Source organism: Orcinus orca, chromosome 9, assembly GCF_937001465.1.
Source record: "Orcinus orca chromosome 9, mOrcOrc1.1, whole genome shotgun sequence".
Taxonomy (NCBI): Eukaryota; Metazoa; Chordata; class Mammalia; order Artiodactyla; family Delphinidae; genus Orcinus; species Orcinus orca.
Window position 1 is genome coordinate 50,716,680 of NC_064567.1, and position 14,488 is coordinate 50,731,167.

Below are 14,488 nucleotides of genomic sequence, written 5' to 3' on the forward strand. Positions count from 1 at the left end.
TTAAGGATTTTTTTTTGTGAAACTTTTTTGAAAACCATCTGTAAACCAAAAATGCTGGGGTTTACCTCTACTTCTTCCCTATCAGTGTGTCTGGGAAACGTTACTGTTACTTAGTCTTTCTAGTTTCAGTCTCCTCATGTATAATATGATGGCTTTGGCCCAAATGCCCTAAATGTAAGATACCTTTGCTAAGAACCAGCTTAGTCAGAGAAATTTCTGTAAACGCCGCTAGCAGCATTACTCTGGTTTTACTAATACCGAATTATGGTAACAGCACATATACTGCTCTCGTGCCTTTCCTGTTACTGAGATAATGAGGAAATTAACTGAGAAGTCTTTTCTCTTTAGCTTCTTCATTAGTGAATAAAACAGAAGTAATGACCTCAGTGATAAAAGGCAGGGAAATGAGCTACAGTCTCTGTTACACGGGACTCTCTTTTCTAGAATGTAATTTGCATATTTACTCAAGATATTTTTATGAACAAAAATTTTTTCTTAGCAGTTGACTAACATTTCTTCCATAATTGTTTAGCTTTTTTTTTTTTTTATAAAAACATTCTTTTTTTAAAAAAACTATCTTGGATTCGTCTTCTCGTCAGTGATTTAATAAAAAGTGGCTGGACTATGTGATGCAGAGTTTTCAAAAGAGTAAAATCTGCTGAGCCAAAGAGCATTTGTGTGTTGCTTAGGAATATTTACGTAACTAGGTTCGACTGTTTGACATCTTAATTAAAACATTTGTGGGTCCTTTCAGAATAGCATTGATTTTGACCTTGGCAGCTAACGTCAGATTAGATGATTTATAAGTGGGCAGTGTTTGCATCTCTGCTTTTGTTTTCATGTCTTTCAAAACACGTCTCTACCCTCATCACTCACCACTCGGCTGCTTTTTCCCCAGGCTTCTGGAGGCTTCCATTCACAGGCTTTTTCCTGACATATTTGAGCAAGACAGAGCTGACTATGTCAGGAGCACCCTCTTGAGGACAGACTTATTGAAGGGAAACTAAACAAGTTTCCGTTCAGTTCGACGCTGCAATCGTATTACATCTCAGTGCAAGGGAGAAAGAATGGATTTCGTGAGACACAAAAGTTAATTGTTTGTTTCTTCGCCTTTGTTTCTATCAGGTCAGCCACCATCCACCTATTTCTGCATGTCACGCTGAGTCTGGAAATTTTGTTTTCTGGCAAGGTAATGTGCTCGTATATTTGACTTCTGTCCTTTTGTGTAATGGTATAATTTATTTCATTCAGGAACTACTGTAAACGCTTGTTAAGGTCAAAAGTGGGCCCTGGACTTGGGCCTCATTGGAAGCAACTGTACCACTTGATGTTCTTGCCTCTCACCTCTGAACAATAACTGCCGTTTGTTGACTTCAAAATTCAAGATTCTGGAGGATAACTTAGTTGTTCTCTTCTTTCAAAATCCTCAGTCTTTGTCTGGGCCACCACCATGGTTTATTGCTACAATTTTTCCTTTATCACATTCCGTGGCCATTTGAAATGCCTCATGTATTTCAAGACATTAAATATTTACGGTTATTTATCAGATTCTAGACAGCAGGCGGTTCTTTTGCTTTTGAAGCTTTAAATTTTATTTCTGAAATTTTACATTGCTGACTTTTTTTTTCAGTTTGGGGTTGTTCCTGTATTCAGTTTATTATATTTTGAATTTGGGAAGGGATGGCTTGCTCTGAAGAATAAATAAGGCTGCAAATATTTCCTAAATGGATTAATTAATTTTGTTAAGTTATTTATTCCAAAGTCAGAAGGTGCTATAGAAAGAAAATTTGAGCATCCCAGGTTTTAGAACAATGAGCACATGTCAGTTTTTTAAAAGATTCTTTTCTGCTAACTGGTTAACACCTGATATGCCACACTGCCTTTTTTTAAATGCATCTATAAAATTTAAAAGATGAGAAAGAGTATTTTGTGGAAAAATTTCCTTCCCCCATTCCAGTTCGTAGCCATCCAGTTTCTCTCTCTGGATGCAATATTACCAGTTTAGGTTACAAGTACCATGGTTTCCTTTCTGAGTCTTTGCTACTAAAGTTTAAAATTGAAGCTTGACTGGAGACTTCTCTTTCACCGAAACCCTCTGGAAATAATTCCCATAAGATATCTAACCTCCTAATTGCTGTGTCATTGACCTTGTTAGCACTTTATTATTATTTTTTTAAGTTAGGTATTAGGCAATGGGAGGGGTCTTCTTCAAGTACTTCCTGTGTGCTCCTTACATCAATCAGAATTTTCTCCTCCACTCCCTTTGCTTCTTCATCAGCTTCTTCCTGGGCAATCCCGTGTCTCCATAAGACCACGACTGCCAAATCTTGCTTTTTTTTTATCCACTTTGACATTTTCCTGCCTTTTGATTAGATTGTTTAGATCACTTACATTTATTGTGATTATCAACATAGTTGGTTTTAAATTTGGCCTCTTGTTATTTGTTTTCTGTTTGTTGCATCTGTTCTTTGTTCCCCTTTTCTTCTTTTTTTACGTTCTTTTGGATTAATTATTTTCTGTGATTCCATTGTATATCCTTTGTTGCCTTATTAGCTGTACTTCTTTGTTCCATTTTTTGGTTGTTACTTTAGGATTCATATTATATATCTTTAACATATCACAGTCTCCTTTCAAGTGATATTATGCTACTTAACATATAGCAAAGGCAGCTTACAAAAGTGTACTTCTATTTCCCCTTCCCCAACGTTTGCTATTGTGGACAAACATTTTACTTACATATGTTATAAACCCTGTCATACATTGTTACTAATTTGCTTTAAACAACCAATTATCTTTTGGGGGGTAACAGCTTATTGAGATATAATTTATAGGCTATACAACTCACCTAATTAAAAGGTACAAGTCAGTGGTTTTTCATGTATTCACAGAGCTGTACAATCATCACTACAATCAATTTTAGAACATTTTCATCACTCCAAAAAGAAACCTCTTTTCCCACCTTTTCGTGGCTCCCCCCCACCCCCACCCCCCACCTTCCAATTTCTGTCAAGCTCTTCCATCCTTAGGCAACCACTGATCTTCTTTCTGTCCCTAAAGATTTGCCTAGTCCGGACATGTCATATAAATAGAATCATGTAATATGTGCCCAGGAGCTTCCCGGTCCCAGCCCACCTCTCTCCTGGACCACGGCCATGACCCCCTACTGTCCTCCCTGCATTCACCTTTGCTCCCCTATGGTCTGTGTATTGTCACCCAGCAGCCAGAGGGATCGTCTGCCTCTGCCCTTCTTTTTCTATTCCCTGTCTCTCTGATGGCACTATCATTCATGCAAGTTGGAAGAATCTGAGATCATCCACAAATTCTCCCCGTCTTTCACAATCAGCATCTAATTTGTCACCCAGTTTTATCTCTGCTTCTTTAATGGTTCCAGGATCATTCCCTTCTACTCCATCCCTACCACCCCTGTCCTGGTTCACTTCATCCTCTTTTATCCCTTGAGCATACAGGTCACCTGCTTCTCATCTCTCCTGCTCCTGTTCCATTCTCCATACTGCTGCCAATTATCTTGGCAAAGTCTGTATCTCATCACATCAATTCTCTGTCTAAACAAAACCTTATTTCCCCCAGTGCACCCAAATCAGACTTCTTAGCCAAGCTTGTAGGGCCCGCTGTTTTTTTGCACTCAAGCTGTTTTCCTACTCTTCTCTCTAAACAGTCTGAGACCCAGAGGACAGAACCACACCCTGTTCTCTCGTGTCTTCTCATGTCTTCTGCCTGAAACTGCTTTTTCTCTGCCTAGTGAACTGTTTATTCTTCAAGCCCCGTTTAAGCGGCCTCTTTAGACAAACCTCTTCTGATGCCTTCCCCAAGCATGTTGGGCTTTCCTTCTCTGGTTCCATTTCACCTTACAACATACCCAGTTGTGGCCCGTGCCTCTCTGGGGGGCCTTACTCGTTTTCACTTCTGTATGCCTTTCCCACTGTGAGTTCTTCCAAGGGAGGGACTTTATAATTTTAGTTTCTCTGATTCTGTTCCAGGTACTCAGTTGCTACTTACATTGAATAATAATGAATTTTATTATGAAGAGATTGTCCTGTATTGTGGTTGATCATTTATCCAGCCTAAGAACGCTTTGATCTACCTAGCTCACCTGCTAAATATGTAATATTTGGTATTATTTCATTTCAGACATGAGATGGAAGAACAAATTCTGGGGCAAATCCATGGAAATTGTTCCCATTGGCACAACCCATGTGACTCTGCCAGCGTAAGTTCTCCTTCTGTGGTTAGGAACTTTATAGAATTTAGGGCCAAGGTTTAGGAACAGGATTCCCATTGTCCCCCGTGGTGCTGAGTGTGTTTTTTTCTGTTAATGTGTTTGACAGTAGCTTCAAATGTTCTTCATTTTGACAGTCTCACATTTTTGTTCTCTCTAATGGAAATGCTTCCTGAACACCAAAGTTCCCAAGTAGGGGCTTTAAAAAATACATTTCTACTTTCTAACACAATTAAGAATGATAATATTTCTTTAGCACTGTTGTCCTGCCTCGCTGTCAAAAAAATTTTTAAAGAAAGCTATGGCCTTGATCTTCAGGGATTATTGATACTTACTCATAAAGCGAAATGGCAATCATTATGGCCTCTGGAACGGGGCTACTGGGACTCCTGTGCTCACACCATTACTTACTAGTTGCAAATCCTTGGGCAGGTTACTTAACCTTTCTGATCACCAGTTCTCTCATCTATGAAACAGGGATAATGAACCATCTACTTCATAAGACTGTTGCGAAGGTTAAGCAGATACGGAAAGCACTTAAAATAGTAATTGGCGGGCTTCCCTGGTGGCGAGCCCGCCTGCCAATGCAGGGGACATGGGTTCGTGCCCCGGTCCGGGAAGATCCCACATGCCACGGAGCGGCTGGGCCCGTGAGCCATGGCCGCTGAGCCTGCCGTCCGGAGCCTGTGCTCTGCAACGGGAGAGGCCACAACAGTGAGAGGCCCGCATACTGCAAAAAAAAAAAAATAGTAATTGGCCCATATTATGTGTCATTTAAGTGTTTGGTCTTGTTACCATTATCCTCATAATTATTATTTAACTCCATAAGTCATATCTGAATACCTTCTCATTGTAAAAGATTTAAGATATATGTATCTTAAGAGTAATATGTAAAATATATATGTGTGTGTGTATGTATACAGACACACCTCAGAGATATTGCGGGTTTGGTTCTAGACCACTGCAATAAAGCAAATATTACAATATAGTGAGCCACATGAATTTTTTGGGTTCCCCTTGCTTATGAAAGTTATGTTTTATATACTTCATAGACATGAAGGGAGCAGATGCTGTTGGAAAAATGCTGCCAATAGACTTGCTCTACACAGGGTTGCCACAGACCTTCAACTTGTAAAGAACGCAATAAAGCGAGATCTGCCTGTATACATATGTGCCTAAATATACACACCTACACGTGTATATACATAAGTATATATGTGCATGTGTGTGCCTGTATGTACACATTCGTGTGTGTGCACATATATGTATGTGTGTAGAGAGCACATTGTGGAAAACCCCTCTACCCTCCCCTTGCCACTCTCCTTTCATAGTTTGGTGACTTTCGACACGTCTCCTCTGGCACAGGACAGAGTGGGTTGTTCCAGGAGACCTCCAGCTTCTAGTGGAGCCTCTGGCAGCCTCCTGGGTCTGACCTTCACCCACCTCCGAGCCTCCTGAGAGGGTGAAAGCTCTTAGACTGCCCAGCACGGCTCAGTCGGTGTTGGCTCCATTAATGAAGGAATGAGTAATTCATTACAGGACTTGTTTTTTAAGCAGCAGTGCTCCTTTGCATTAGCTGCTGGCTGCTCTGGTAGTTGTTACTTTCACTTTTTCTTCCTTTAGTTTTGGAGATCATTTTGAGTGGAACAAAGTGACCTCTTGCATCCATAACATCTTAAGTGGGCAGAGGTGGATCGAGCACTATGGAGAGATTGTTATCAAGAACGTGAATGATGATTCCTGCCACTGCAAAGTGAACTTTATAAAGGTAACCTGGGTGGCCTGTGAGCTCTGGCGCTGGACAGGCCTCGGCAGAGCTGGGCCTCAGGGCACAGGGTGTCTTGGGAAGTTTTTCACCTTCGCTTTTGTGCCAGTAGACAAGCAATGCCAGGTGCTCCCTGGTCCCAGCCCCACCTCTCTCACCTGGACCAGGGCCATGGCCCCTCCTGGCCTCCTTCCTTCCGCCTTTACTCCCCTATGGTCTGTCTTCAGTGTGGCAGCCAGAGGGACCCTGTTGAAACATGTCATCATGTTACAGTACGGATGAGCCTTGAACACATTATGCTAAGTGAAATGAGCCAGACACAAAAGGACAGATATGATTCCATTTATGTAAGGTACCTGGAGCAGCCGCATCCGTAAAGACAAAGTAGAATGGTGGTTGCCAAGGGCTGGGGACTGGAGGGAATGGGGAGTCATTACTTAATGGGTACAGAGGTTCAGTTTGGGAAGATGAAAAGTTCTGGAGCTATATAAGGCAATGGTTACACAACATTGTGAATGTACTTAAAGCCACTCCATTATACACTTAGAAATGGTTAAAACAGTAAACATTATGTTATATATGTTCTACCACAATTTTTAAAAATGCAAGTCATGCCATATTTGACCAAAATCCTCTGACAATTTCCATCTTTCTCAGCAAAAGCCTGCAGAGTCTGCACTCCTCAGAGTCTGCACTCCTCACCCCCACCACCCCTCACTCACACACACACACACACACACACACACACACCCCACCCTCATTCTTCTCCAACCTCAACTCCTGCCACCCCTCGTTCCCTTTCTTGCTCACCATCCTCGAGCTGCACTGTCCTTCTTTCTCTCTCCATTTCCTTCTGCACGGGCCCCTCTCCCCAGATCCTTCCATCCACCTTGTTAGCCACCCTCTATCGTACCCCATTTTCTTCAGTGTTCATCACCATCTGCAGTTAGCTTGCTCGCTGTTGCTTTACTTGCTTATTTCTCTGCCCCACACCCTCCTTGCCATTCCTGACTCCAGAAAAGCAGAAGCCTGGTCTGTCTTGCCCACTGCTGTGGCCAATGCCTGGCAGTGGTGCCCAGCACACAGCAGAGGCTCATGAACATTCACAGATTCTCCTGGGGCAGAGAGCCTGGAATAGTCTGCTTACCTTTCCAGCTTTCCAAATTCCTTGATTTGAGCCCTCTCCCCAACTTCTCTTCCTCCTGAAATTCCCTCTTGTCCTTAAAATTCTCATGTATACAAAATGGCCTTACAGTGCTACCTTCCTCAAGGAATATTTGCATTTAATTAAGATCAAAATCATAAGCCAAGAGATTAGGTTCTAACTGTGGAATTTCACACGGTACCTCTCTGCACCACCTGTAGCAGGTGGGGGACATTATGGAGAGGTGGATGGGGGTCTTTATTATATCCTATAAGTCAAACTGGGTTGTAGAGAGACATAAAGCTGGTAGTGATTTGGCGTAAAATACAAATGACCCTGCCGTGAAAGCTTCATCTAAGCTCTCTACAAAAAGAAGCAAAGGCCACCTGGAGCAGGGACATAAATAACTGGGAGATAGATAGATAGATAGATAGATAGATAGATAGATAGATAGATAGATATCCAGGTGAGAGCCGCCTTGTTTTCAGAATTTTCCCCACAGAAGTGTGCTCCACTCCCATTTCTACCAACCACTTGGTACTCGTCCACTGAGGACCAGGGAACAAATTTTCATAGTGATGAGAGACGAACAGAATTAGAACACTAGACGTACCTCTGGTGTTGAAAGAGAATCTGAAAGCAGAGGCAGCCGTTGCCTGTGGAACGTGACTGCCTCCCTCTGTGGCTTCCCATCATTGGACTTGTTGGCAAATATCTTTAAAGAGGAAATCTGACTCCTGCTTTAGAATAAACTGAAGAGCCTGGACCGTGTTTGTTTCCCTGTCCCCCATCTTTACATGACTAGAGAACTCACTGTTACCTTTCTGATTCAGCTCTGGGGTACTGCTGTACTCTGCCCTTCCTCCCATTTTTACCACAGACTTGGTTGGAATGGGGAAGCCAGTCTACCAGATATGGCCTGGAAATGTCACTCAACTTTATTGGTTTCCAAATGTGGATTCTTTTTTGGCTGAAAATAGTAGTAGGATTTTTTGATTTATGGAGTAATGCCTTCTGGTCTTTTGCAGAGATTTTTTGGGCAGCCATGTAATTGGGAGAAGTTTAAAATCAACACTAGGGAGTTAGAGCTCCCTCTGCTGGCTGCAATGTGGTACTGTATATGTAAAACACACAAGGCTGAGCCAAGATGAGCTGGTCTCAGACCAGGACCAATTCATAGTGGGAATACGGGTTGTATAAGGTTCCTATAAGTTAGGTGAACAGATCTGGTTTGGGGGAGGTGGGGAGAACTAATAGGAGGAACAGAAAATTGATTGGTTTACAAACTTGGTTAAAAAATTTGTTGGTTTACAAAGGATTGTCTAGTTCCTTCAGAGAAAAAATTACATGAGTTACATTTCTTTTAAACTACAGTAGTCAGAGCCCCAGTGACAGCCAGGAAATAGCTGTTCCGGAGGGGGTGCTAAGGGCCAGCCCCTGCTTGGTGGATGTATGAGAACTGAGCCTTTCCTTTCTACTATGCATGTAGTGAAAGTCGAAAAAAATTGTGTCTTACACAAATGTTGGTGGTTGAGTTACAAACTGTAAATAAAGTGCTAGCTTTTTACTTTTCATTAAATAATTAAAAGTATGATTAAAAAAGAAAACAGAACCAGCAAACCATATGTAGCATAGAATCATTCATATGGTACTTTTTCTCTCCTCTTTTGTTTTCTCTTAATATCTGTAATAAATTGACCCCAAAACACTAAACAGATGACTCTCATTTGACTCCTAGGCAAAATACTGGAGCACTAATGCCCATGAGATTGAAGGTACAGTATTTGACAAGAGTGGAAAAGCAGTGCATCGGCTATTTGGGAAATGGCATGAGAGCATCTACTGCGGTGGTTCTTCCTCATCCACTTGTATCTGGAGAGCGAGTTAGTATCTGGTTAATCAGCCCCAAGCAAAAGGAGGCGGGACATGGCCAGAGGAACCGCACGTGGGTGGGCGTCAGTGTCCATTCGGTGTATCTAGCCTCTACCTGCTTTGAACTATGTTGGAGCTCCTGGCCCATCTTTCATTCACCTAGTTATATCTCAGACTCATCCTCAAGCTTAACAATACCTCTGTTGGGTTGATAGGTCCTGGGTTCTTAATCCCAGAACGAAGCCATTGCTAATCCGTGGTCACTGTGTCTTCCAGTCAACACACATCATTCCTTCGCCTATACTGGGCACTATGAAGGAGTATCAGTGAGGTACAAGAAGTCATTCTAGAGTAAAGATAAAGGGAAAATTCTTACTGGAAAAGTAGAATGACCTACAAGAGTTAGGGGGTCCCCTAGACTCTCCCAATACCATAAGCCACTCCAGTCTCTCCTGTAATTCTAGAAGGATGCTAAGTGCTTGAAGCAGCTGAGGGGAAAAGGGGGAAGGAAGTCAAACCTTCATAATTGCTTAAAGCATTAGGATATGTGCTATGCACTTAACAACAAATGGCAGGGGGTGGCCCCAGGGTTGTTACACAGGCAGGTTACCTGTGTCAAGAACACAGGTCATTGAGGGCCCATCTGCCACTTCCAATATGGCGGTGATGTTTCTTCCCATGGATGCAAAATGGTTGCCTCGATTCAATATCGTATCCCCCTGTGACAGCTCACTAAGCAGGGGAGAAGGGAGGACAGAAGAGCTTTCTTCAGTTGTAACTGTCTTTTCTCAGGAATGAAATATTTCCTAGGATCCTGCAGCAAATGTGTCTTCATATCTCATCAACCCGGAGTGGGTCCAAACCCATCCCTTAACCGATCCTGGGCAACTGGGTCGGCAGGAGAGAGTCACATGAGTTTAGATTCATCCCCTAGGGAGTATACAGTGACACCCAAACAGATGAGTTTGCCGTTAGCAAGAAAGGGAGATGACTGTAGAGTGGGCAAGCAACAGTGTCTCTTTCAACGGGTAGCAGCCACATCTTCCACCGTCGCAGAGGTTGCCACGAAGCTAGAATGACTTGGCACCATGGCCGCCTTCCTAGCTTCAGAGGTTCAGAGGCACGCATGGCATTTTATGAATGAGACACTTGCTCTCCTTTGCTTAAAGAATGTATCACAGATGAGAGCTACCATCGGCTCTGGGTGTTAAAGTAGTACCTTGACAACAGTGTGTAAGCTGTTATTCTAGTTGCTGTTGTTGTTATTCATTGACTTTATGTCTCTGCCTTGGCTATGAGCATCCCTGGCCTGTCTACAAGAAAAACCACTGTCTCCACTCTGGTGACTGTGAGACTGGGATGGATTTTTGAAGGCATAGTAGGAGGTTTGCTATTATTTTTATGCTTAGGATCCACAGAGAATTCGAATTAGACAAAGTGGACTTCTGAAGCTTCAGAAAATGGGTCTTCAGAAAAGTTCGTGGAAAGCATTTGTATATGTGGACAGCTAGAGCTAAGGCTACGAGTGGATCGGATTAGTCTACATTTGATTGATCCAATACGTAAATTGGGGTATTTTTAGCTTGACTTTTAGTTGTATTCATCCCCTAGGGAGTGTACAGTGATGCTAGGTGTTTGAAGCAGCTGGGGGGAAAAGGGGGAAGGAAGTCAAACCTTCATAATGGCTTAAAGCATTAGGATATGTGCTATGCACTTAACAATTAAATTAAAGTTAACAATTAAAGTTAGGGCAATACGCCTGCATTAATCTGCTTGGGCTACTGTAACAAACACCACAGACTGGGTGGCTTAAACAGCGGAAATTCATTTGCTCACGGTTCTGGAGGCTGGGTGCTGGCAAATTCGGATTCTGGTGGGAGTCTCCTTCGTGGCTTGGCTGCCAGATCAGGGCCCACCCTTCTGACCCCATTTAACCTTCGTTACTCCAGAGGCTTCATCTCCAAAGACAGCACTCTGGGGGTGGGGCTTTAACATATGAATTTGGAGAGAACATAAACATCCAGTCCATAACATTCCGCCCCTGGCCTCCCAAGATCATGTCCTTCTTACGTGCAAAATGTGTGTATTCCACCCCGGCAGCCCCAGAAGTCTTGACTCATTCCTGCATCAACTCTAAAGTCCAAAGTCTCATCCAAATATCATCTAAATCAGGTACGGGTGAGATTTGAGGTATGATTCATCCTCTCCAGCTGTGAGCCTGTGAAACCAAAATGTGCTTCCAAAACACAGTGGTGGGATGGGCATAGGATAGACGTTCCCATTCCAAAGGGAGAAAGAGGAAAGAAGAAAGGAATGACAGGTCCTAAGTGAGTCCAAGACCTAGCACGGCAAATGCTGTTGATCTAAAAACTGGAGATCATCCTCATTGGCTCGATGCCCCACCCTCTGGGCCCACTGGGACTTTGCCTGGCTCCCAAGCCCCCCAAGGCTCTGGGTGGTGGCAGCCGGGCATGTTGAAGCTGCACAGCGGCCCTGCCATTTGAGAGGTAGTGGCAGCCTTGCCCCCTGAATCTGTGTAGTCTGGGCCTGTGGTGGGAGTGGCAGCCCAATGATCTCTGAATCACCTTTAGAGTCATTCCTCCCTTTTCTTGAAGGCAATGCATGTTTGCAGCTGCGTAGCTCTCTGGTTCCATCTGTAAAATAACAGTAGTCCAGCAGCCTTGCTTCATTCAGTCCCGTTTTCTCTGTCCCCTTTGGTTCCAGCTGGCAGTGTTTCTGCCATTATAATCCCATCTCTATTCCTGGCTTCTGCTGAGGTGGTTTAAAATTAAAATATGTAAGATTTGGAGGGGCCAAGCATTGGTGAAAAGAAGAGCAGGACTGGAAGTAAAGAATAAAATTTATTGGGCTTCCCTGCTGGCTCAGTGATTGGGAGTCCGCCTGCCGACGCGGGGGGCGCGGGTTCGTGCCCCGGTCTGGGAGGATCCCGCGTGCCGCGGAGCGGCTGGGCCCGTGAGCCGTGGCCACTGGGCCTGTGCGTCCGGAGCCTGTGCTCCGCGGCAGTGAGAGGCCCGCGTACAGCAAAAGAAAATAATAATAATAATAATAATATTTATTGACCTCTTGGTATGGGTCCAACACTATTCTAGGTACTAGACAGAGTTTCAGGAGAATTTGACATCTCTTAAATGAAAAACGATTCTCTAGAGTGAAAGTCTTGTTAGTCAGGAAAAGTGGACCTAGAGTTCTTTTTAACATGTTTATTTTAGTAACAAAATTATTTCTATAACTTAAATTCTATAGAAACTTCTTGGTATTTAATAAATTTGCAATAGGACCACACAAAGAAGGCCTTATGCTTGTAGGTAGCAGGAAGCTTATAGAGAAGAAAATTTATGGAGAAAAATTCAGCCTCTCTCTGTGAGCCAGAATATTTTAATAGAAATGGAAGAGTTTAGAGCCGAGAGAGAAAAATTGTAGCTGGTCTGAGATGAAAAAGGTGAAGGAATTAAGATGTGATGTGAATGCAATGCAAGTCAGTGATGAATGATTTCTTTTTCTTTTAGATCCCATGCCAAAAGGCTATGAGCAATATTATGGCTTCACACAGTTTGCACTGGAATTAAACGAAATGGATCCATTGTTAAAGTCTTTATTACCACCTACTGACACTCGATTCAGGCCAGACCAAAGGTAAGGATTTTTTTCAGATCTTTATCTCCAGAGATGTGAAACTCTTTGTAAAAAGTCTTGGTAACATCTCCCAGGCCACCAAAGGAGCCTAAGAGAGAGAGATTCTGTCATCAAGAGCAGAGGTCTAGGGAGACTTTAAGCCATCTTGTGGAAGGAACGGAGCCCAGCTTAGATCTGTGTGTGGCATGACCTTTATTCACCAGTAGAACCCCATTTCTATTGGAAAAAAAAAAGTCTTTTTTTAAAGAGTTTCAGTGCATACAGCAATAAGAAAAACTTACTCTGTATTTGAAAGAGTAAAAGCATCCAGCTCCCCACCCCTCGAATTTAACTTATTTTGATGCACTGAAATCTAACTTCTGATCCTAGGTTTGCTGCTGACGAGCTGTGTCGCATACGCTAAGTCTTCTAACCTTTCTCAGCCTCAGTTTCCAACTCTGTAACACAGAAAGAAGAATCTCTCTCCTAAGGCCTTTCTAATTAAGACTCAAAACCAAGAAGGCAAAAAATAAAATAAAATTGACAAAATTTGACTTTTTTTTTTTTTTTTTTTTTTTCCTTTTGCGGTACGTGGGCCTCTCACTGCTGTGGCCTCTCCTGTTACGGAGCACAGGCTCCGGACGCGCAGGCTCAGCGGCCATGGCTCACGGGCCCAGCCGCTCCGCGGCATGTGGGATCTTCCCCGACCGGGGCACGAAACCGCGTCCCCTGCATCGGCAGGCGGACTCTCAACCACTGCGCCACCAGGGAAGCCCTGACTTTATTTTTAAAAAACCCAGCACCCTTCTTCATGGTAAAGTAAATAAAATGTATACCCAGAGTCAAAAGATTAACAACTGAGAAATCTATACTTGCAGCTCACTTCATGAATTGGTTCTAGAAATCAAGATCAATCCATTAAAAAGAAAAATAGACATAGGGAAATGAGCAGTTCACAAAATAGGAAATGCAGATAGCCCTTAAACATATGAAAAGATGCTCAGTCTTACTCAAAAAAACCCACAAAATTTTAAAACCACGCTGTCATACCATTTCTTTACCTATCAGGTGGCAAAGACTCAAAAGTTTGATGCACTCTGAGGCCACGGGGAAGAGGCACTTCAGTAACATTGCTGGTGGAAACGTGAATTGCTGTAATCCCCATAAAGGGCAGTTTGGTAATAGATATATTACAAACTCACACTTTAACCCAGCAATTCCACTTCTAGAACTGTCTCCTGAGAGATATACTAACACATGTGCAAAATGACAGATATATACAGTCCTTCACTGCAGCATTAATTTTAAAAATTAATGTAAAGAATTGGGAACATCCCAAATGTCTATCAATAGGGAATTGTTTAAAATAAATGCAGGCGTAGCCACACAATTGAATATTATATATTTATTAAAAGTGAAAAGATCTGTGTACTACCAAGAATCAGCTCCAAGGTATATGGTTAAGTAAAAAGTAAAACAAAACAAGATACCAAATTATGGACAGTATGTGTTGCCTGCTTCCGTTTATGTTCTTAAAAGGGAGGGAGGGGTAAAAATGTATATTAATGTGTGTTTATATACGAATCAGGAAGCTCTAGAAGGATGCACCAGAAACCGGTAACGGTGGATTACCTGCGGTGGGGGACGTGAACGTGGGTGGGATGGGGAGGAAACAGGTAGAACCGGAGACGGGAATGAGAGAGGGAGATTTTACCCCAAATTCCTTTTCATAGGTATAATTTTTTGAACCATGTCTGTATCACCAATTCAGAGCACAATACTGTCCCTCATTACCTGCAAATAATGTTTTAAGGGTTGAGGAGGGGGCTTATGTATA

At 42.7% G+C, this 14,488-nt stretch overlaps 1 protein-coding gene across 6 annotated transcripts in view; it reads left to right on the forward strand.

The window, feature by feature from the left end:
* The window catches only part of OSBPL3 (oxysterol binding protein like 3), a 206,296-nt gene that overhangs the window by 184,617 nt on the left and 7,191 nt on the right, over positions 1 to 14,488 (forward strand). For all 6 annotated transcript variants that reach the window (XM_004265641.3, XM_033420562.2, XM_033420561.2 and 3 more), the window contains 5 exons: positions 1,126 to 1,189; positions 4,150 to 4,228; positions 5,861 to 6,005; positions 8,885 to 9,029; positions 12,546 to 12,672. In XM_004265641.3, the coding sequence (XP_004265689.1) occupies positions 1,126 to 1,189; positions 4,150 to 4,228; positions 5,861 to 6,005; positions 8,885 to 9,029; positions 12,546 to 12,672 (560 nt within the window). The remainder of the gene's footprint in view (positions 1 to 1,125; positions 1,190 to 4,149; positions 4,229 to 5,860; positions 6,006 to 8,884; positions 9,030 to 12,545; positions 12,673 to 14,488) is intronic.